Source organism: Lichenostomus cassidix, chromosome 4A, assembly GCF_008360975.1.
Source record: "Lichenostomus cassidix isolate B80296 chromosome 4A, HeHo_3.0, whole genome shotgun sequence".
NCBI classification, from domain to species: Eukaryota; Metazoa; Chordata; class Aves; order Passeriformes; family Meliphagidae; genus Lichenostomus; species Lichenostomus cassidix.
In genome coordinates this window covers 2,487,203-2,509,659 of record NC_139485.1, presented here as the reverse complement: position 1 = coordinate 2,509,659, position 22,457 = coordinate 2,487,203, and the positions used below count along the sequence as shown (strand labels likewise).

General features: G+C 46.6%; 2 protein-coding genes across 6 annotated transcripts in view; one reads left to right on the top strand and one right to left on the bottom strand.

Annotated features, from left to right (window-relative positions):
- ZDHHC15 (zDHHC palmitoyltransferase 15) overlaps positions 1-6,740 on the top strand; it is a 122,734-nt gene extending 115,994 nt beyond the window's left edge. For all 3 annotated transcript variants that reach the window (XM_085060057.1, XM_085060058.1, XM_085060056.1), the window contains one exon: positions 130-6,740. The gene's annotated coding sequence lies outside the window, so the exon portion shown is untranslated. The remainder of the gene's footprint in view (positions 1-129) is intronic.
- On the bottom strand, positions 2,397-20,932 carry UPRT (uracil phosphoribosyltransferase homolog). Of its 3 annotated transcripts, XR_014852167.1 has the most exons (9): positions 20,606-20,932; positions 15,233-15,275; positions 11,443-11,512; positions 10,354-10,416; positions 9,473-9,634; positions 8,778-8,876; positions 7,895-8,042; positions 6,921-6,963; positions 2,397-3,291 (listed from the first exon to the last, which is right to left on the bottom strand). XR_014852167.1 is itself a non-coding variant. In XM_085060060.1 (8 exons), exons 1-7 carry the CDS (start codon positions 20,899-20,901, stop codon positions 7,936-7,938), a joined length of 840 nt encoding a protein of 279 aa, XP_084916186.1. In that variant the 5' UTR covers positions 20,902-20,932; the 3' UTR covers positions 2,397-3,291; positions 7,895-7,935. The 3 variants fall into 3 exon arrangements, 2 of the variants coding, with proteins under 2 accessions (XP_084916186.1, XP_084916185.1); XM_085060060.1 differs by lacking the exon at positions 6,921-6,963; XM_085060059.1 differs by lacking the exons at positions 2,397-3,291; positions 6,921-6,963 and having other exon boundaries at positions 7,652-8,042.
- Positions 20,933-22,457: the final 1,525 nt, after the last annotated feature.

Sequence of the window (22,457 nt, the reverse complement as noted above, 5' to 3'; positions counted from 1 at the left end):
GGGCCTAGAAACCCAGCATTTTTCCTGTCATTCTTCATGGCTTTAAAACAAATCCCAAACCCAGATCAGCCCTTGCTCACTCATCACAGCAGTGCTGTAGTTGTACATTTTTATTTCTTTAAATTTCAGCTTCCCTCTCAGGAGCCAACATCCCTTCTCTTGGCAAGGACTTCAGTTTTGAGGGGCAGAAAACAAGTGGATCTTCAAGATGAGAAAACATCCTGAAGTATCATCTGATGGGAACCTGCATTCTAGAGTGCTTCTCCAGAAATCCTGCTGTCCAGATGTCCCAAGGCTTTATAAGTTTAAGTTACAGAGTTAACAGAACAATTTTACAGAGTGATCGTGGCCAATCTTCCTTGGCCTGCTCTCTTTATTTTATAAATACTATATATTTTTTATTCAAAATAGGAAAAATGTTGATGCGAGTGCATTTCCAAAGGCCTTGTCGTTTTGCAAACATCAGGGACTCGAGCTCTTGAAATTCTTCCAAGCCATAATATTCTTGGGGATGGTTATTTATTTTGAGACTGATTCTCCAACCTTCTCTGACAAGTGGCATTTTCTAATGTGTTGAAATTCTGAGTCAGTTCAGCTCAATGAGAGACAGACCCAGTTAAATCTGGCACTAAATTGGTAGTTGGATGTAAGAGTGCTGAAAGGAAAAGTGCTGAACATGCACATGTACATGTGCAGCTGTGGATGAAAATAAAATATTCACATTGCCAGTATCAAGATTCAAGAATATTGTGGCCATAGATATTTTTAAAACTTTTTTTAGGAGGGTGTTATTGTCTTAGGGTTTGGGTTATAGTGCTCTTTGCCTAATCCTACTTGCAGGCACCTAAAATGCAAAAGGGAACTTCAGACAGTCCAGTTTGCATTAATTCCTAGGGCTAAAATATCCACTCCTTCCTGGATCAGTGTTTGATGGAGATTTGTGTGTTCATGGAGTCAGAAAGGAAGATGTGAATTCAAAACATGCACTGAAAGTGTAGCTCCAACAGTCGTGTTTGGAGTTTACACTCCCCAAGGCTGGGTTGAATCCCAAAATGCTGAAGGCACAATTGACATATGGAATTTTTTCATACTTCTTCCCAACTCAGTGCACTGACTGGTTTCAGGGCTTTCTGCACTAAGAGGTGATCAGATTTTGTTCTGCATTTTGCTGCATTTACAGTCAAGTAGGTGTATCCCTGTTTTTGTTCTGGGGAATGGAACTGAGACTTGGCTGGCTGGATTATGGACATTTTTCTAGACCTGAGTCCTTTTTTTTTATCTGCATGAATCAGCCCAGTCCATCACTCTAGTTTGAATTAGGTGCATGCTGAAAGTATTGATGTACTGCCTCTAAGATCATTTAGTACCATTTTCTATCCCATTTTTGTGTTTGTTTATCAGCCCACTGGTGTTGACAGTGACTCCAGGAGCAGCTGTGCATGTCAGGAGAAAGGGCCTGCCGAGTGAGTTTGGTAATGAAGGCTTTGCCTACAGACTGAACCCCTTTTTCCTCAGTTTCCTCTGCTGCTGCTGCCACAGGGAGAATGTGTTTGTGAGATGGGAGAGTCTTGCAGAGATTACTTCCATAGAGTAGGTTGATTTGTGCCCTTTGGACAGGAATTTTGTCCCTCAGCCTCTGCAGTTTGTGTGGAGCATCAGTGATGATCTCTCCACAATGTCTCACTGCTGAATTTGGCTATGAGGGGCCAAGGAGGGCTGGCCCAGGCTCCTGTGGGTTTGTGGCTCCTCAGGGTGGTCCTGAACACTGAATATTCCTGCTTCAGCTACCTGAGCCCCATCTGTGGAGTGGCTCTGGCACCAAACAGCTGCTGAGTGCTGGAAGTGTTCTTCCTGTCAATCTAAAGCTGCATTTCTAATGTAAATCTGGTGTTGAACCTTGTGCTGTGTGTGATGCAAGCTGGCAGCTGAATTCATCACCTCATTCCTGGCAAAATGTGCTCTGGAGGGAGAGCTTGAGAGGATGATGGCAGCTAAACACAACAGGAATTTAGCACCTACAGAGGTGCTATTTGTGCCTTTAAAAACTTTAAATCCCTTGTATATAAAACCAGGAGGAAGATTTGGTGACTGTTTCATTCTGTCAGCTGAAGTGTATTTTTGCAGAGCTGTGTGGATTTACAGGAGTTTTCTGAGCAGGTTCTTGTGTCCTTCCTGGCTTTGAGTTTGATTCTGGTTACAGCCCTGTCACTCTTTGAGCTCTTTCTCTGCCAGGCAGCAGCAACAGCAGAGCTGCCCAGGAGCTGTGCAGGAGCAGCTCTGCGTGTTCTTCCTGCTGCACTGCTCATTAGGGAGTACAAAAAATCAGGTGTTGTCTTCTAAAACTAAGCCAGATGTCTTTATGATAACACAGGTACCCAGCTCAGACTGAGAAACAGTTTTAAAGGTTTCCAAGTAACTTTTATTTAGTCACTTTTCTTGTAATTAGATTGTAGCCAGCTCTTCCCTTTCTTTCAAAGCAACTCAGCCTCCTGTGGTTGTAACAAACTCTTGTCCAGGTAGAAACTATACATAGTTTATCACTTCAGAACCACTTCCCATCAATATCCACACATCAGATGTTGGAAAGCTTCATGAAATGTGAAACAAACCCAAAAGTTATGTAAAATGAGGCAGAACAAAATGGGAAAAAACCACTTGTCTGAGTGAACAGCTCTCTTTTGTTCCCTTCTGCTCACATAAAGTGATATCTTTATCTTACCCCTGGCCTTTGTCCTACTTATGCTGAGTAAATGCACTGGCAAATAGAAGTTCCTCAGGCTGCTGTGGTCACTGCTGCAGGTGACAACACAGAGAATATTCAGCCCAGGGTGTGGTAGGTTTTTTTACCCTGCAAATGGTTCTTTCAGGTGTAGAACCCACTGCAGCACCTCCTTTGTTTTCCATGCCCTGATGCTCATCCAGAGGCTCTCTGCCATCATCACTGATTGTAAGGACTGTATCATCTAACCTCTCCCTTACCTGCACCCTCCATCCCAGCATTCCAGGTACACTCTGAGCCCTCCGTGTGCCAGGAGCAGCCAAAGTGTTCCCTCTGGGATTGTCACCACGTGGTGTTTGCTGTCAGTCTCTGGGTGCATGCTGTAAAGGCAGTTACACTCAAAGAACCTGGTGAATTGCTAAGGTTTGAGTCTCAGTTCTGATGCTGATGTTGGTTGTGTCACTGCAGGGTTGTTGAAGGTGTTGAACTTCAGCCTGGAGCAGTGTGGGAGCAGCAAGGGAATTGTCTTGACCACATCCAAGGACTGTTTTCTCTGCTTCATTGGATCTGCACTACAGAATAAAGCAGGAATTCAGTGTTTTTCATCTCAGGGTCACAATAGCTTGTGTCCTCAGTGGATCTCAGCCTGCCAGTAGAGCTGGAAGTGTAGAAGCCCCTGTAGCTGGAGATTTTGTTGGTTGGTTCAGTGTAGCCAAAGCAGCAGGGCTGAGTGCTGGCTCAGCCCCTGCCAGGGGATGTCAGTGAGGCCATGGAAGCTGGACAGGGCCACCAGGGGCTGTTGTGCTCTGCCAGCAGACACAGGCAGTACCTGTGACATGAGTGCCAAACAGCGTGGCAGTGTGTCACACACCAGGAGTGTCCTGACCATGGCTGTGGGTTTGTGAGCTTCAGTCAGGGCACAGGTGAGTTCAGGGACAGCTCTCCCTGGCCTCCCTTGCTCATCTTCCAGCATTTCACAAATGCATCTCATGTCCTTCACAAGACAGCTTTCTCAGCTGTGAGCAACTTTCCCAAGTGATGTCACCAGGGGAAAGGAGGGAATGCTTTTGTTGGACTTTACTGTGTGATAGCTGCAGTGTGATCCCTCTGCTCCTGGATTCATGCTCCAAAATAACTGACCTCAACCACCTCCTCACCTCTCCCCCTTCTTTCCCATTTACATTCAGGTACAAGAAACCAGACAGAACATCATATTGATGCTTCTCTGGGTAGAATTGTCCTAAGTTCACTCCTGGGCCTGCAAGTCCTGCCCAAGGAACCAGGACTTGTGCAACCCTCTCTGCACTGCCAGGTTTTTCTTGCTGAGTTGAACAGTTTTTGCAGTAGGATAATCTTGTTTTCCTCTAAGCAGGGAGCAGTACTGTATGTTTGGGTGGGCTGTACCCTGTGTGTGCAGGGTGCAGTCACTGGGGAGAATCAGGAAGCTTCCAAATCGTGCTATGCAATGAATGTTTGCTTCCTGGGACACACAGGAATGGGATTCAGCAAAATCCACACCAGCTCCAGCTCTCTAGTTCTATATGCTGGTCTGGACTGAAAGCACAACTTGATGCATAAAGTCTGTAATATGATATGAATGTAAAATATCAAGGGGAAAAAAATTACTATTTTTTCCCTGAATTTAGCTATGAAGAATGATGTGCTGAGCTGTTTTCAGGACCCCTGCCTCCTGCAGAGCAGAGTTACTGTGTGCTGAGCAGAGTTGGTCTGTGCTGAGAAGTTACTCTGTGCAGTTACTCTGTGCAGAGCTGGTGCACTCATGGAAGGGTTTGATTAGCAGATGAAGGAGGCACTGCTAACCTTGTTTATTAAGCCAGAATTAATTAACTTTAAAGGGTCACGTTTTCATTTCAGTGACTCCTATGGTACAGATTTTTGAAATGGATCCATAGTACTTGAAAATACCTCAATTTTATTGAAATTTTTCCAAATTCTATCAACTTCTGCTTTGTTACAGAACACTTGCAAAGCTAAACTCGTTCTGAACAGATCACTGAAGGTGTTTGCATGGCAGAGGGGCTATTTTCATTCCCAGCCTGGTCTGTCAGCCCCTCCTGCCTAGTGCTGCATTTCCTGCCCTGGTCACAAACACTGAGCTCACACTCACTGCTGCAGGGTTTTAGTCTCTTGTCCTTTTAACATCTCCCTTTGAGAGTCTTTCCTCTTCCTCCTGAACATACAGTTAAAATATTTTCAGCTTTGAGCTGCTTGTGCTGGTTTTTTGGGTACTGTGAAGGTGAGTAGGTGTCATTTTTATGCAGTTGTGCCATGTATTTTATTTGTAATTAATCTCACTGTTTGTCAGGTATTGGTTTGTGGCTCACATCATCAGGCCCAGCTGGTTTTGCTTAGAGCAGGATCTTACTTCCTGCATTTTCTCTTTCCTAAAAGCCTCATTTCTTCATTCTCCAGCTTCCGTTTGGGATGTAAACCTTGTGAAATAAAATGTAAGTTTACATTTCAAATACGAGCCTGTAAGTTGCTCATGTCTGCATGCTCCTCAAAATACTATTATTTTTGGTATGAGATTTTAAGATTCGCAGCAGCATTTTTAAAACTTTAGTGGATAACAGCCACTGTTGAAAAAAAAAAAAGTTATGTTAAGGAGGGGGGAAAAAAACCACAGCCCAAAAAAAAATCTAACAAAAAGGACAAAGGTCTCATCTTTCCTTCTTATTCCAGCTGTGCTTGGAAAGAAATGCCTGCCTGCATCCATGGCTGGTGTCACACAGCCCATGGAACATGCTGGTATCTGACCTGAAGGCTTCCCTGCTGTTTCAGTACTCCCTGAAGTACTTCCTTGAGCTAAATCTTGGGCTAAATCCCATGGGAAGCTCGGAACCCAACAAAATTGGCCTCCCCCTCTCTTTTCTTAACCTGGAGAAGGTGTGTGCAGCCCCTTCTTGAATCAGCACTTCTCTTTTTAAGGGAAACAAAAGCTATGGATTATTGAAAGTGTCAGTGTATTATTTTCCCCCCTGCCTTTTTCTGGAGGATCCAGGAGCCTCCAGGATGAATCTGAGAGAGAACTGCCTGGGCATCTGGAATGCTGCTGATGTAGTGAACTTCTGGGCTGGTGCAGGTGACCTTCCCTGGGAGGGAGGAGGGACAAGTTTGTGACGAAGAGCTGCTGTGAGGAGGTGAAAACCTGTTGTTCCACTCTTCTGATTTAACTCCATCCTTCTCTTGAATTAATTACACAGTGGAGTAGCTTCCTGCTGTACTCACTGCCTGACTAAACAGGAGCTACTCCAACGTGATTCACATCCATTGTTGGGTGAGAAACATAGGAAGTAGAAAAGGTCTTGTTATTTTATAAATGATAATCTGCCTGCTCAGATGGCTGGTCCTCATCTAAAAATGCTGTTTGTGGTGCACATGAGTCCCTCAAAGACAGAACTGACCAAAGTCTCAGGATTAGAGGATGGCAGAGCTCTGTCATCTGTCAGTGTTAGCAGGAAGGTTTAACCTCCTCACAGAGAAGCCAGGGGGTTTCACATGCTGGAAAAGAGGGCTGGAGCACAACAGCCACTGCAGGAGCTGCTGTGGGTCAGAGGGCATCCAGCAGCTTTTTAGGAAGCCAGCATGGCCTGGGGCTGGCAGTTGTTCCAGCCAGCACTGCTCTGCGCAGCCACTCAGTTGTGTGGCTTAATACACATCCTTCTGCCCCTAACTGAATCAGAAGTAATTATTTTCCAAGGAATGTCACACCATGATTGCTGCCCCTCTTTGGGGTGTTGTATTCAGGAGTTTAATGCTGCTGCTGGCATTGAGACTTTTGATATCAAATGGGTTTTTACAAAAGCTTTGGGTACTCGTTTTTACTGTCAGACCAATGTTCTGACTATGCTGATGCTCTGTGTAGTTTCACTGGCATTTTCCAAGTGTTTGTACAGTTTCTACAGCTGAATATCCTGTATGTTCTGCTTTGTTGTTTTTTATTATGGTTTATACTGTACTGCAGGCAAGGACTGCATTAAAACCATTTTTGGCTAATTTATGAGACTTGTGAATGGTTATTTCCTATGCTCAGGCTAAACATTCCCTCTCTGGAAGTGTTACACAACCTTAATTAACTGGAATTACTGCTTGGAACAGGGAAGGTTCTTAATCTGTGACAAAAAGACTCACTAAATGCTAGAGAATTGATGGGCAGTCCACACCTCAGCACTCCACTCACCTGATGAGAGGTAAGGAGGGACTTGAAACAACATTCCCTAATCCTGCAATTGGAGAATATGGATATATTTTAAAATATTAACAGTCTACATTGTGTTTCTGGATTTCCCCAAGTTACAGTAAGTGGAGGTACTGGCCAGCTAGATATGCTGTACTTGGTGCCAGGGATTTACAGCCAAAGAAAGAAGGGATTTGGCTGCAGATTGTTTAATGTGACCAATACAATGAGTGCCTTGAGGGTTTGGGAAGGCTGCTGAGCCCTGAGGGCCACATTTGTCTTCTGGCCCTGGTGTTCTGTGAACAGCACTAGAAAATGAGCTCCAGCTTTCTGCCAGTTTTCCTCTCATCAAAAGGGTTGATGAGACTGATCCAGCCACAAGTTTTGTCTCTTAGAACTCCCAAGTTCTGTATGTGTCATATTTCCACAGGCAGTGCTGCTCCCACCCTCAATTCCCACCCAGTCTGCACATGTGCTGCAGTAGGAATATTCTTGATTCAAGACCATTGAGCAACACAGCCAGGGGTGTTTCACTATTTGAAAATCATGTTTGCAGAGCAAAATTCCAAGAATTGTAGCTTTGGTTCTTGGCCACCAGCTAAAGACCAAAACTCCCCTGTGGGTGCTCAGGAGGACATGGGGATCCAAGTGCACCCATAATTTTGGAAGCACTGGGAGTGGCTGTACCTGGAATAATGCCAAGGGAGGGACCCTAGAAATGAAGGACACTCCACTGGGCTTTAGTTGGGTTTATTTTGCTCTTGCAGGCGGCCACGGACAGGCTGGAGAAGAATAAATAAGTTAAAGCAGTGTGGCAATTTACACAACCCCAACATGGAGATGCTTGTTCATGTCACCAGAGTGCTTTGTCACTGTACCTGATCCCTGTTCAGGCCAGAACTAAGTAAGTTAGTTGGCCTAAAAGGTTTTTAAACATGCCCTCGACCAACTCAACAGTAATAAAAGGTAAAAAAAACCTCTTGTAATGTCATAGTCATGTCCAGTTGTTCCAAGAGTGTCAGTCTGTCCCAAAATACTTCTGTCCAAAGTGTGTTGGTGCAACAGGATGCACTTCTGTAGTTAAAATGGTGATTTCTGGGAATTCCTGGATGATGGATTTGGCACCTTTGGAGAGATAGCAAAGGCAGTAATGACTACAGTGCTTCAGCAGATGTCAAATCGTCATCAGCAACATTCCTAAGGTAAGTAAGGCTCTCTGCTTCTGTCTCCACTGCCTGTTCCTGCCTTACCTAACCACATAGGAGGAAAAGTTCCTGACTTTAGGGGATTGCTTTTTTGGGGTTTTCTTTGGATTTTCCTTTCCCATACACACATACTCCCAGTTAAAGTGGTTACAGGCTGCTCTGCAGTTCAGCTGAGTTTCTTGATAGTGATTTCTGCCATGGCCACTTTTTAAAAAACACAAGACTTGGTTTCCTACTCTGGAGAAGCAATGTTTCTTATTCAGATCCCCTTTTACCTTTAATCTGCAAACAGGCCAGTTCTGTAGCTCCATTCAGCTCCCACTCCTGATGTTGTTGTGGTGCTGAACCAACTCCCACATTCTGTGCTCCAGAACAGCAGCTGGCCTGGCATTGCTCCATGAGCAGTGCTGCAAACTCCTGCTTTTAGGAAAACTGCCCCATTTGCAGTTTTGCCATTCAGTCCCCTCCTCACTGCCCACACCAAACACGGTGCTGTTCACTCACTTTGACAATTCAGCCAAAAACCCCAAACCTGCTCAGAGCAAAGTGCTGCTGCCATGGTAGAGGCGCACCTGTCCCATGTGTGACTGATGTCACCCTCCCCAGCAGACACACCTGTGCTCACGCTGGTGCCCCTCATGCCCCCTCGACTCACCATGAGGTGTGGAGAAGAGGCTGAGCAGGATGATGACACTGGGTTGGACCCCATGTTCCACGAGCACTTTGACAGCCTCGATGACAGTGTTCCCAGTACCTGAGAGGGCAAAAAGGGAGACAGGGTTTAGGGGTTTTTCCCTGGTTGATGAACTTGTCCTAAGCTGTCTGAGAATACCAGCAGTGACACTGGTGTGACTGAAGGGTCATTCTGCCCTTTCCCCACTGGAAAGCCATCATCTCTGCACGTTTTCATTGTTGAAAATGTCGATCTCCTAATGGCAGAACTTAGACTGGAAAAGTTACCTCATCTTAACAAACTTCTTATAATATTAATCCAGAAATGTCTTATAATAGAGTTAGAAAAACGTTGTTTGAGTCTTTTCCTGTGGCAGAATTCATATAATTCAATTGATATTAAGTCTTAATCTTCAGCCTTTCTCCCAAACACAGCCATGCCCAAACAATTTGCTCTGCATTCCCGCTGGTGCAGCTGAGTAATGTGTGTCCTGGCACAGCCTGATAAATTCCCTCCTGTCACCTGTGTCCTGGCACAGCCTGATAAATTCCCTCCTCTGTCACCTAAACCAAGCAGAAAACCCAATCAAAGCCCCTGAAATTTGGAAATTTTCCCTTCAATGCAGGCTCTCAGTGTCCAGAGCAGTCTGGCTGTCCGTGCTGGTGGCAAACACTCACTCAGGATTGGATACATGAGCAGCACTTTCCTCCTGTAGATGTCTGGGGGGAACTTGGCGTAGTAGACTTTGGCTCGCTGGGTCTCCTCGTCGCTCTGGATGAGGATTTTCCCGATGCGAATGGATCTGCAGCAATCCCGCAGGCCTTGCTCCATGGCCTCTCCTCCAAGGAGCACAAACACAGCAGCAAAGGGTCACATGCTGAGAAGGGGCTCAGGGGCAAGAGAGTGCACTGAAAGGGACAGTCCCCAAATAGGACAGTCCCAAAAGGAACAGTCCCCAGATGGGACAGTCCCAGCCCTGTGCTGGTGAACAGTTCTGAGCATTAAAACACTTGAAGCTCTTTCCCTTTTCCCTCTGTTTCCAGCAAACAGAGTCTCCTCAGTGTTCCAAGCCCCTGGGTTTGGTGTTCCCACCCAGCTGTGCTCAGCTCTCACAGGAGAGAGCTGGAAACACCAGAATGGGTAGGTGGGGTTTGGGATCATCCTGGTGACAGAGAGTAGGGCAGAGCTGTGGGGTCACTGGATGTGACAGCACAGATCCAAGGGTTTGCACAGCACTGGGCAATAACAGGGACTCTCTGCCACCACAGAGCATGGCTGGGGTGAGGCCCTGGCTCTGGGCACAAGTGGGAACCAGGGGAGGCACTTGGCCCCTGACAGGGAACAGCTGCCAGGGAAGAGGCCACAGGAGATCTGCTCCAGCCATTTGTCTCCTAAAATGTTAATGGGAGATATTCCTGGACATTCTGTATTCAAGGATACCTAAGAATAACAACTGGCAGGTTTGGGTAAACCTGTTGCTTCACATTTTTGAAAGGGAGTTGCTTATAGGTTTCCAAAGCATTTAATGTGTGCTCCTTCAGCAGCCAGCAGCACCTACCACTTCTCATGATGCTGACCCCGCAGTTTCCCTTTTCAAATCTGACTCCTTCATACTTGTGTCCTGTAAGGAAAGAAACCAGGGGTCAGTGGCAGTGGCTGCTCCCTTCTGCCCTCTCTGAACAGGGAGGAGATGGTCATGGATCTGTCACTGACTGATGGGAAGAGATGTGGCACCAATGCTCAAGAGGTGAAGCAGCTGCTGTGTAATGTAAAAAGGAGCACAGGTAAGTGCTGGTGCCTCCTGGGTGGCTGCCTGAACTCTGCTTTCACAGCTGAGGGTTTGCAGTCCATCTTTTCTCTAAGTGTAAGTAAAGACAAACCAATGATTTCCTGGAGAGGGTGTGACTGTCACCCTGCAAAAATGCCAGTGGAGCTCTCAGGGGGAACAAGGCTCAGCTGGTTCCCACTAAGCTGCTGGTGCACTCAGCAGCTGCCTCTGAGTACTGCACCTAACCTTCCTGATCTTTGCAGCTCACAGGAGGAACCACTGCTCCTGCAATGGTTTTCTCTAGTGCCAGCACATCCACTTTTCATTTCCTGCTCCTCCTCACTCCCAGCTGGCCCCAGCTGCAGGGCCAGATTTAGGCTGGCAAGGCAAAACTGCTCATGCCAAGCGCTTTTTCCTTAATGGGCAGTGAAATGTCTTGAGTTTGAGTCTGAACTCAAGGCTGTGGTGTGGGCAGATGAATAGATTGCTCACATGCACTGGTATATTTTCACCACCGTTTTGCAGGACCAATTTAAACCTTAGTGAAATGACAGTGTTGACTGTATGTTTTGCTCAGTTGTGTTATGTACCTTGTACCTTTTTAAACCAGCAGGGACCCTCACTGTGCTCTGCCCTGCATGGTAAACTCTTTCAGGCTCCCCAGGGAACTGGTCAGGGCCCTGAGTCTGTCAGAGTTCAAGGACCATCTGGATGTTGCAGGGTTCAGTTTTAGGCAGTTCTGTGAGGAGCAGGAATGGGCCTCAATCCTCTGAGTTCCTTCCACCTCAGCATATTCTGTGACTCTTGTAATAGTTCTGTATATTTTTATATCAGTTCCACTCCCAGTCCTAGCCAGGACAGGGCTGATTCCCCACATACCTGTTGGAGTGGTCACAGTGCATTCTGTGTAGGGCAGTTGATTCAGTCCCTCTTCAACCACGAGTCTGATCTGTGGAACAAAGAGATGGCTCAGCTTAAAGGGATTGTTATCCTTGGAGATAAGGCACTACATGGCAGTAGCTGCACTACAAAGCAGCTAACAGCCCTAAAGGGTCTAAAAGGGTCTCTTTGATAGCAGTTAGGGACTGAATTTAGAGACCTTTTGGGGGTGGTCTATGTTTTGCCCACAAATTAAACAAAGGCATTGCAGAACAAAACTGAGAGAAGAGGGAGCTTCATAAGCAATCATAAAACTGACTTTATTTACATCTGGCAGGCAGAGGCACCACAGACAAATTTTTCTCAACAGCTGAGTGAGGCACCAATGCAACTTCATTTGCTGACAGAAACACTGGTGAGGGAAAGGGAAAGTTGCCCCCTCAGTTCCCCATCAGCCATGCTCTGAGGTCTGTTTTCACATCCCTGTTTCTAGGACTAAACTGCAGCTGGGCTGCCAGAGCAGCCACAGAAGCTGCAGCAGTGCAAACACAGCACCAAGTGCCCAAAGACAAGTCAGCAGGTCTAGGACTCTCTTTATCACTTCTATCTCCAGGCACCTGCCAGCTCTGGTTTCCATGGGATGATGCTCTGCCAATCCCTGCACTTTTTGATGGTCCAGCTGGAGGTGCAGCTTGTGAGCCCCCCATCCTTTGAGCCTCCAGAGGGCACAACCCCCCAGCCCTGCCCTGGTGCTGCCCTGCAAAGTACAAAACATTCCATCTGCACACAGAAAGATTGTCCTGAAGGATGCTCTGGGTATTAAAGATGTGAAAGTTCTCTCTGTTCATGAGCCAAAGATTCACAGGCCAGAACTGCCCAAGGAAAGCTACTGCCAAGCAAGAGCTTAAAACAAAAAACAAAAACCAACCAACCAAACAAACAAAAAAATCACTGATTATTCAAAATTCACTGTGGGATGGCAGAAGTGAGGCAATGCTCCTGGGATGGAGCAGGTGTACTGCTCACCTCAGGCAGTTCTTATTCCAGAAACAGGCAGCCTGGAAGGTTTTTCCTGTTCTTCTATTCTGCCCCAGTTCCTGGCAGTGTCTGCTAGAAATGGTACCTTACATTTATAATCCATCTCTGAAGGTATTTTTAGTCATTTTAGTACAGCCTCTTCTTCCTAGAGTTGGGTTTGTGGCAGCTGTACTCAGAGGTCGTGGTCAGTTTCTGGGACCTTTATACCCAATTTTATTTTATGTTTTTGAACTTAATTCACCAAAAAAAAGCCAACCTATTTGTCAGGTTTGGAAGAAAAGGTTTTTTTCATCCTGCTGTAGTGCTGTCAGGGTTAGAATTGCTCCACATAATCTCCCAGAAGTTTAGAGTAATCCAGTGAAGGTCTTATGGTCAAATAATCTCTGTGATCTTCCTACACTTATCAGTGTTTTACACAGAGGCTGGAAAGAATCTTTGTAAATTTGTCAGTGTTAATAAAATATTTATTTTTGCCCTGTGCTTTCTGCAACCTCTGCACTCAGGGATTAATTTCCACCTCTTTTCTCTTCTGCCCCAGGAACCATCTGCTCCTCTCCCAGAGAGGTGGTTGCTTAGAAGATAAAACCGATATTACAGCCTCACATGAAACAGGAAGTAAAGCTTTGGTCCCACAGAACAGTCTGACCAGAAAATCCTCTAACCCATCATGTGTGGCTTTTCTTGGAAGCTGAAGGGGAGGCAGAATATACTCTGTATCTGTACAGCTCTTTGCAGCTTAGCATTTCAAAGTGCTTTTGAATAACCTGAAAGAGGCAGGTGGGCAGAAAGGTGAAATGACCTGGTCAGTGCTACACAGGGAGCTGCTGGTAGAGCTGAAAAATTAATTCACTGCTCCACCTCAGGCCTCCAGTCACCCTCCAGAATGTGTTTTCTGCTGCAAAGCACCAGCATCTGTGAGCTGAGTGACACCAGTTCAGTGCACCCAGAGTGTGGGTGCTGGGATCAGTGGGAGCCTCCTGCCCCCCAGAGCAGCTCTCTGCCCTGAGCTCCACCTGCCAGAAGGACTGATTGTTTCCCATGCCAGAGGGCTGCTTCCCTCAGCTGCTCCTCCTCCTTCATAAACACCACACAGGTTTGTCTTTATCCTTCATCCTTGACTTTAACCCCAGCTTCAGGATGCCAGCCCTGGCAGTGGCTTTCAGACACTCCCTGACAACCTCCACCACCTGTTAATTCCTTTTTCTCACAAGTAGCTTTGAACATCTCCTTTGTGTCATCCCCTTATGTGTGAAACAAACTGCTGGAAGAAAAAGCTGTACCACCAGAAATCCATCACCTTTAAAATATCTCAAGACCTCTCCCTCTGGTGACCTCAGGATACACTGTCCCTAACAGCTGCCAAGGTAGCAGCAAGCTTCAATTCGTTCTCATTTTCTAACTGCAACAAGGTGTATTTTCTTCCCCTTTAATCCCACACTTTTCATTTATTGCTTCTTGCCACTAAACTCTGTTTGCTCACTGGGTGGAAACCACATCAAGTCATAACAGTTTGCATCTTGCCAAGTTTAGTAGAGACCACGTCCCACGTGAAATTATAACTGTTCTTTGTCACACCTAGGAAAAATATTCAGAAAATGAGAGTCCTACATATTCTTTTCTGCAAAATTCCTCCTACAAAATGGAAAACAGAGCTGCAGGTTCTGTGGCAAAGAGCTGCAGGACCAGCACACAGAGGCTCTCCAGCTCTGCTGGGCAGCCCATAGAGGACACTGGTGCAATGACCTGAATTTACTGCCTGGAAGCTGCAGTTTCCAGCAATGAGGGAGGGAAAAAAATCTATGTTTGCCTCAGAACAGGGCAGGACACCCAAGAAAGGTGAGAAGGTACATGGAAAAGGTCCTTCACGCTAATTACTGACAATAATGTACTGGAATGCAGGAAACATCCTCAAGAAGGGGAAGGCAGTGGGGAAAGGGGAAAGCCATGAAGATAAAAGGTACTGCAGTCACAATCTTACATTGTGGTCACATCTAAACCCTGAGCAAGCCTGGATCAGGCCTGGATTAAGACTGGGCTCATCACAGGAAACCTGCCTGCTGTGGCTGGAACTGTGAATGGTCTCTGGACTCTGCTGGAAGGGGAAAAACATTTCCCTCTGTTAATGAAAGTGGATTTGCAAAAAGCAAACACCCTTGTGGACACAAGCATGTGTGAGGTAGCAAGAGCTGGGGTTTTCTTTAAACTTGTAATTTAAATGAGATAAAGGCTGCACTCCCTACAGTCTTTGTTCTGACTTAGTAAAACATGTGAAAACTTCAAACTGCTTTGTCCCTGCCAGTAACTACCATATGGCTAAAGACAAACTCTCCACGTGGATGCACCCAGAGCTACTAATCTAACACACAAGAAGTGCCAGGAGGCCACTTCTGCATGCAAGCAATTGTTAACATCCAGGCTGTAAGAAATCGTACTGCTCTGTTCACAAGATCAAAAGTGCTGTTTCAAAATAAAACTCAATTATCTCCAGCCTCTGTGCATCTGTTTTTGAACAGTATTCTCTTATTACTACAGGTCTGTGTCCTCAAGTAGCTGTGTCTGGTAACAACATGGTTTCTGGAACCCGTTGAGATGAATCAGTGAACAGAAGTCCCTATTCAGAAAGTTGCTGTCACACAGCAATTTCCTTTGGGTAGAAAAGTTGCTCCCACACCACCATTCTCCTGTTCTGAAAGACCCATTTTATGGAAGAGTTGCAAAGTACAATATCAAGCAGAAGAAATTCTTCACCTACCAGACGATCAGCAGAAAATACGAAGTCTCCTCTACTGGATTTCCTGAAAAAGGTAATAATTTATGTTTTAAATTGGGGAATAACTTCAAGAACATTGCTTAAATACAATATTAATACTATACTGTATACAAGTTCAGAGAAAAGTCTCCCATCTTATGCTAAATTTATCCCAGAGGTTCTGCACCGTGGGTTTCCTGGTTGGTGGCAGAGACTGGGATGCAGTGACCCAACACAGGGGTTTGGCTCTGACTCCTGGCAGTGCTGCTGCTCTGTACCAGTAGCAAGTAAACACAAAAAGATGATGTTCTATAGGTTTCCCGTGGCACTGCTGTTCCAGCTCAGCTCCAAAACACCTCCCGAGCTCAGATATGCACCAGCCTGGTGCATTCCCTGCAGCTCTGAGCAAGGGAGCTTTGCTTGCCTGTCCTCCAGTCAGTCAGAAACCATGGGACAATGACAGTGCAGATCCTTAACCCCGAGGCTGACAACACACCTGATAAACAGGAGATAAATCCTATCTTATCTGGAACTCATTCAGTGGGACTAGATCAGTGAATGTGAGGTTAAACTGAGCAGGGATTTATGAGCATTCCCATGAAAACACCTCTCTGCCTCTTAGTTTGGGCAACCTTTTGCTCGTGTGCCTGAGTGGCTTTTGGCTCCCTCAGAAGGCAAAAGGAAAGGTTAAAAGACTGAATTTTAGAAGCAGCTTTAACATCTTGCTTCCCATGACAAGACCAACTCTCTCTATACCAGAATATGACACATTTCCAATCAAGGAGGCAACACTCACAGGACAGTAGCCTTGAAAACACTCAGACACAGCACCAATGTGGTAAGAGGTACTTTTAAATGAAATGTTCTATTAATGCCTCTCATGTTTTCAAACCCTGATGTTCTGTAGATCTCCTTAAAAACCATTTTGTATTTAATCCCCAAGATTCTGAGACACCTCATGCTTATATGAATGAAAGTCAAGAGGTTTGCCTGCTCCTTGCCCGGGAACCAGTCACTTACTCCCACTCAAAAAAAGAGATTTTAAAAGAGCATCAGCTTAATCTAGTTTCTTTCCTTGTGCTAATAATGCCCTGTTAAAAATACTGTTTGCCTTTTTTTTTCCCCTTCTTTCTGGTAATGACAAAATATTATTAACTTTCTGGTATTTTAACCAGACAGGCAATGCTCAAAAAGACCCCAAAACTGTAAAAACACCCAACCTCAAATCCCCAGATTATATGACCCGATTTTATTAAGACTTTAGGAAAGATTCCTACTTCCATCTATGGTGTATCTAAGTATTTTTTAACAGGGGAGTACCAAAGTGGCATATCTAGGTTCTTCCAGACTGCTGTTTCAGAAAATTTAGCTGAATTTCACAAAGGGGTGTAAGACAAACCCAACAGCGTCAAGACCAACCAGATTCAACTGCACAGTGATACACGTTTAGAGTGAATATTCTGAGCTATTAATACAGATTGAGGCTTTAAACCAACTACTCTCTCCTTGCAGAGGCACAGATGTTTCTATGCACAGTTCACTGAACACCCTTAATTGGTCATACCTGGTTTTTGAGAGGGGGAGGGCAACAGAAAACCACAGTGTATAAAAATAGCAGTAATACAGAAAATGTCAGACCTCATGTACAGAGTCACCTGGAAAGCTGTGACCACATTTCAAGCCCCACATCCTGTAAGAATTGCCAGGGAGCAAAAAGGAAAAAAAACCTGCTTACATGAAAACACTGTAACTGTTCTCTTTAAATACCAGATAGAAATACATAAAGTAACGATTCATGTCAGACTAGAAACTGTTTCAGATGCTTAATCAAGTAACAAGACAACATCTAAAAATATGAGGCATTAAAACCTAACTTCTAGCAGGAACATTGTGTTACACAACATAAATGAGTTTCACTTTGTTTCTGAAGGCAGGGGAGCGTGGCTGATGTATGGCAGTGTCTGTCTTAGGAGGCGAGAAGAAATGGCTTTTTGGGAATGAATTGTAATATAAAGTAGCTGCAGGGCCTCTTCCTGCTTTAGCATTTGGTGCTAGTGACAAATGCTGACAGGTCTGCAGGTGATGGGGCTTCAGTTATTCCTGTTTCTCTCATTACCTCACAGAACTTCTTGAGAGACACCCAGGTTACTGTGAGGGCCAGGCTGGAAAAAAGTCCCTTCCCTACAAAGGATCTGTAAAAGGCCTTTATATGAAACCTGAAGGCACTGGATGAGCTGTTGGCATTCAGGGAGATGATGTAGCTGGAACCAGGTCCACGTTCTACCTGCAGCACTTCAGTATTTAATGGACTGCAGTCCTGAATTTTTTCCATGCTGGGGCTGGCCTGTAGAGCGATCCCACTCTCCCTGCCTGCAGCAGCTGTCTTTGCTCAGCACAGGTGAGTTACACATTCCTGAATCTCCCTGCTCTGTGCAGCAGCCAGGACTGCACATCCATCCACTTGGCCATCTGCATTTCTGTTATCACACTGCTCCCTAGGGAATAAGAAGCCTTAGCAGAACACCCACAGACATAAGAACCTTTAAGTATCTGGATTTAAATTGTGTGTGTTGTTAAATCAGGAGTTAAAATGACACTGCCAACCTGAGATAATGAATTTGCTTCTACATAAAACACATCACTGCACTACTCCTTTCAGCTTCCAGGTCCCTGGTTCACATCTGTGAGGCCAGAAATTGCTTTGAGATCATTCCCTCCTTGTAAAGAGACTGTAACTGTTTGTTCCAGAATGTTCAGTACATCAGTTCACATCCCATTAGAGCACTTGAGGTTCATATCCAACTCAGTATAAAAGGCACCTGCCCCCATTAAGCATTTGCTAGACAGAAAAGTGACAAGCCTGAGGGAAAATGAGGGAAACCAGGCACAGTTAAATTGAGGTGATCTATCCATCTCCCCGACTCTGGCACACAGACCAAGTTCTTGTTAATTTTGAGGAAGCAAAAGTGTCATTTTAGTCTACCAGAAGGATATCCCTGGCCTAGACAGCCAACTCTGAATCCCATGGGACACCATGACCAGCCACATGAAGGTGGGTTTTTCTTTACAGTTGGACAGTTATTACAATCAAAAGGCCCAGATTTCTTTCTCTGAATGCTCTCAGGAGCAAGGACCAAGCTTTCCACTTCTCTGAGCAGCTCGTGTTTTGGATGAAAAAACCCTGAGGTTTTTCTTCTGCACCTGGCCCGACCACCCTTAGCTCCATGTAGGCATACCTGACTCTACTTTGCAGTGCACTCAGATTTTTTATCTCAGTGTTTATCCTTTCCTCACTTACAGTAAGAGTCCCAAATTGACTGCTTTTACCCCTACTTTTGTTCCACTTTTCACCCCCAGTAGCTTGCCTTTTAATGTCTGCCCTTTTCAGACATGGCTGTATTTGAAACATCCATCCTCTGCAGCATTAGGTAATCTAAATTTTCTCCTTGAGTTAGGGAGTTACCTCTTCTTTTTTAATCCAGAAAGATTAAGTGACAGGGCTCTAATTGCCTGGAAATGACACAGCTTCTTCCTCTTCCCAAGCACTGTATGTGAATATAACCCTCTATCAGCTTAAATCAGATTTATTGACCACTAGCTGCTCTGAGCCATATTGCTGCCAGTTCACAAATATGATAAGGAAAAGGAGTTTCTTTTAGCACCTGGTTTGAATGCTACAGTGGCCACAGAGTAGTCTTAGGGCAGACTGCCACTGCCCAGGGAAAGGTTAATGAACAGTGCCTAAAAAATCCTCTTCCCCTTTCAGCATTGTTCTGAATGACAGGCACTAAATTAGGCCAGTCTGAGGTCACTTCTTTCATGAGATGCAGCTGAATTCCTGCGACAGAACACAAAAATAATGTCTCCCTACTGTCCTTACCTATAAAGCCTACGTTTCTGAGCAGGCTGCTGCTCAATTTTCCTCACTGGTTGGGAAGGCAGCTTGGAAGTGACAGTTCCATCCCCACTGCCAGGGCAACATCACACTCAGAATAAAATACTGTCTGCAATTGCTGCAGCTGCTCTGAGTAATTCATTGTTTGCAAGTCCTGTTCTAGACTTCCTCTTTCCAAAGTCTCATGCAATGAAGCTGATGTAACTCTAAAAAAAGTCCTACAAGTTAAAATCGCAGCTGCTGCTTTCTGGATAAGCTCCCTATAACCAGGAACCTATTAAATGCATTTGCAACAAAATAATAATAATAATAAAACCCCCAAGTACAGTAATTATATTGATAGTATTTGCCCAGATATCAAAACTATATGGTTTCCTCTTCAGCAAAATGTGGACTATACAGATGGACACAGCAAAGAACAGTGTCTCTGCAATGATTTATTGTAGGTGTTAGCCACTGTGCTGCAGGAAGAGAGGGTTTTATTCAGAACCTGATCACTCTATTGCTAAGCTTGATTTCACACCTCTTTGCTGGTGGCTCTTGCAAACCAGTAGTTTTTAATAAACAGATGGATGCTACCGAAGTTTGTCTTTTGTTGTATGCTATATTTAATACCTTGCACTATCACCTTCCAAGCGCTGAACAAGCACAGCTGCAAACGTGACCAGTGGGAGGGACGTGTTCAACACCTGAGATGCATTGTGGAACATGGTGCTCACAGCTGTTTCCACTCAGAGCCTCAGAAGAGCTCCCTGCCCCATCCTGCCTGCAAGCTACGATATCCAGACAGCGGTAACAAGCCTCAGCTGCTGCCGGGCCTGCCCATCTGCCTGAGCATAAAGTACAGCCTCCTTTCTTAAGGGCTTTACACTCCATTGTAGTGCACGCTCTTTGTGCTGATGATGTGGCACGCAAGCTCCGAGCCGCCCGCAGGGCGGAGGTGAGCAAAAGCCTCCCATCAGGGACCATACAAGTCAGTGAGGGGTTTTAAGACCCGCCAAGGCGCTGTCAGTCCCCAGCAGCCCCGAGGCGGGGGTGGGCAGGGAGCCCCCGGCAGCCCTACCCGCCCTGGGGCGCGGGGCGGGCGCTGCCCTGCCCTGCCCTCGGGCCCCGCGTCACCAGACATGGCCGCGCCGCCGGCCCGGGCGTTCCAGCCGGCACACGCGGCACGGGAGCGCGACCCGCTGGCCTCGGGCTCGACCCCCGGGCCCGGCGGGGACAGCCCGGCCGCACCGGGACCCCACGGGCAGCGCCCGCTGCGCATCCCTCCGGCGGCCGCGCCAAGCGGGCGAGCCGGCACCAGCAGCCGGCCAAGAGAGGCTCGGCGGGCTGCGGCTCCCTGGAGGAGGGAGCGATGGAGTGAGCCACGGGCGACGATCCCACTCCGTCTCCCCGGCCCGCCGCGGCTCCTCCCCAGCCCAAGCTGCCCGGCCCCGCGCGGCCTCCGCCCGGCCCGGCCCGACCCGACCCGCCGCGCTCACTTGTCCCTGATGATAGTCTGCAGCTCCCGCAGCTGATCGTTCATGGGCAGCAGCTTCAGCTGCGGCCCGATGGCCGGCGCGCCGTCCTCCGCCGCGGGGACCGGCGGCGCCACCGCCACCACGCCGTTGCTGCTGCTGCTGCTGCTGCTGTCCGGGCTGGGGCAGCCGCTGTCCTCGCTGGGTTCGGCGAAGCGGATCAGCCGGGAGCCGCCGCTCGCCGTGGCCGTGGCTGCCGCCGGCGGCTCATCCTGCGGCCGCGGGCCGAGGCGCTGGTTCTGGCAGGGCATCGCCTCCATGCGCCGGGGCCGCGCCCCCGTGCGCGCCGCCGGGGCGGGGGAAGCGCGCCCGCCGCCCGCGCTCCATTGGCCGCCGGCGCCGCCGCTCAGGCCCGCGGCGGGAGCGCAGAGCGGGGGCGGGACCGGCACCGGGCGGGCATGGCCTGCCCCGGCCCTGCGAGCCCCGGGGAAGCGCCCCGGGACAGCCCGCGGGAATTAACGAAAGCCTCCTTTGGTTCAGTCTATTTTCAAATGGAGAAAGGAGGCCCATGGAAGTTAGAAAATGAACAAGGACTTTAGACGCGTTTTTTGCTTTTCAGTAAATACATACAGATCAATGCCAGGATCTTACACATCAATGCCAAACTTTCCAAGAGACGCACAAGAACAGGGAAAGGATAGAACCTTTCTCCCACAAGCTAATCTACAGGCTGAAACTCCTGAAGTCTACTTCTTGCTTTGTGCATTTTGGATGTGTAACAGGAGGTGCACTCCCAAAGGGCCCAGGGAAACACCTCCCAGGAAAATGCAGCCCCTCCACTGACTGACAGCAACAAAGCATGGAGAGTCACTAAACCCCACGAGACTGGCAGGAGATGAAAAAGGAACTGAATTTCATGACTTACTGTCCAATACTTAATGAAATACTTGAAGACTGTTGCAGCAATATACAAGCAATACAACAGAGAACAGGCTAAGAACAGTAGAAAGAATTTGTAGTTAGAAAATCCAGTGCAGTTATTCACCCTGGAGGACAAAAGCAAAGTTGAAATCAGGATTTGTGCAGCACACAGTGGTTGTAACACAATGAGCACGACCGGTTTTGGGGGGGATTTTAAAGCCCTGCATCACACAACAGAATTTGCCAAGAAGCAGCTCCCCTCAGTGGCCAAAAGGGAACAGAACTGAAGGCTCTGCTTTTCACTCCAACCCTTCCTGTGGGCCAAGGAGAACACAGTTCAGACTCAATTTTGGAATTGTTTGAAGGTTGCTACCACAGGTAAATGGGTCACAGAGGCAGGAGCTCGTTCCTCCTGTCTGGGTCTTGTCTGCCAAGGGAGTCACATCTGGGAGTTCTGTGCTACTTTATTGCTCTGCAAACCTCAGCAGACTCCTCACCACTGCCTGTTTGTTTGCCTACAGCCCAATTAAGCCCACATTTGGCTAGAATTCTCCATGCACAGGACAGCTCTAAAAAGGAACAAGGAAGGGGATGTACAAAGAAACCATACTGGGCCTTTGTGTCAGAAATCAGGTTTGGAAAATCCTCTACAGTTTTGATTACCAGGGAGGTTCAGGTAGGGAAATGTTTGTGTTGCTTCTGATTTCTTAAATCTTCCTTTTTTTTTTTTTTTTTTTTAAAGGAGGAGTTTAAGAAATGTAGTGACAGCAATTCTCAAAAAGTTTAAAGCTCAATTCATCCATGCAGGTTTCTGCACAGACTGTCTGAAATGAGAGAGGCATATAGATATGTTGCAAAAATATATATAAAAAGCTTTTCTTTTCAGAAAACTGACTTTAAAAAAAGAAACTGAATGAGAGAAGAAAGACAGGACTCACCTTCTCTCCTCTTTTTT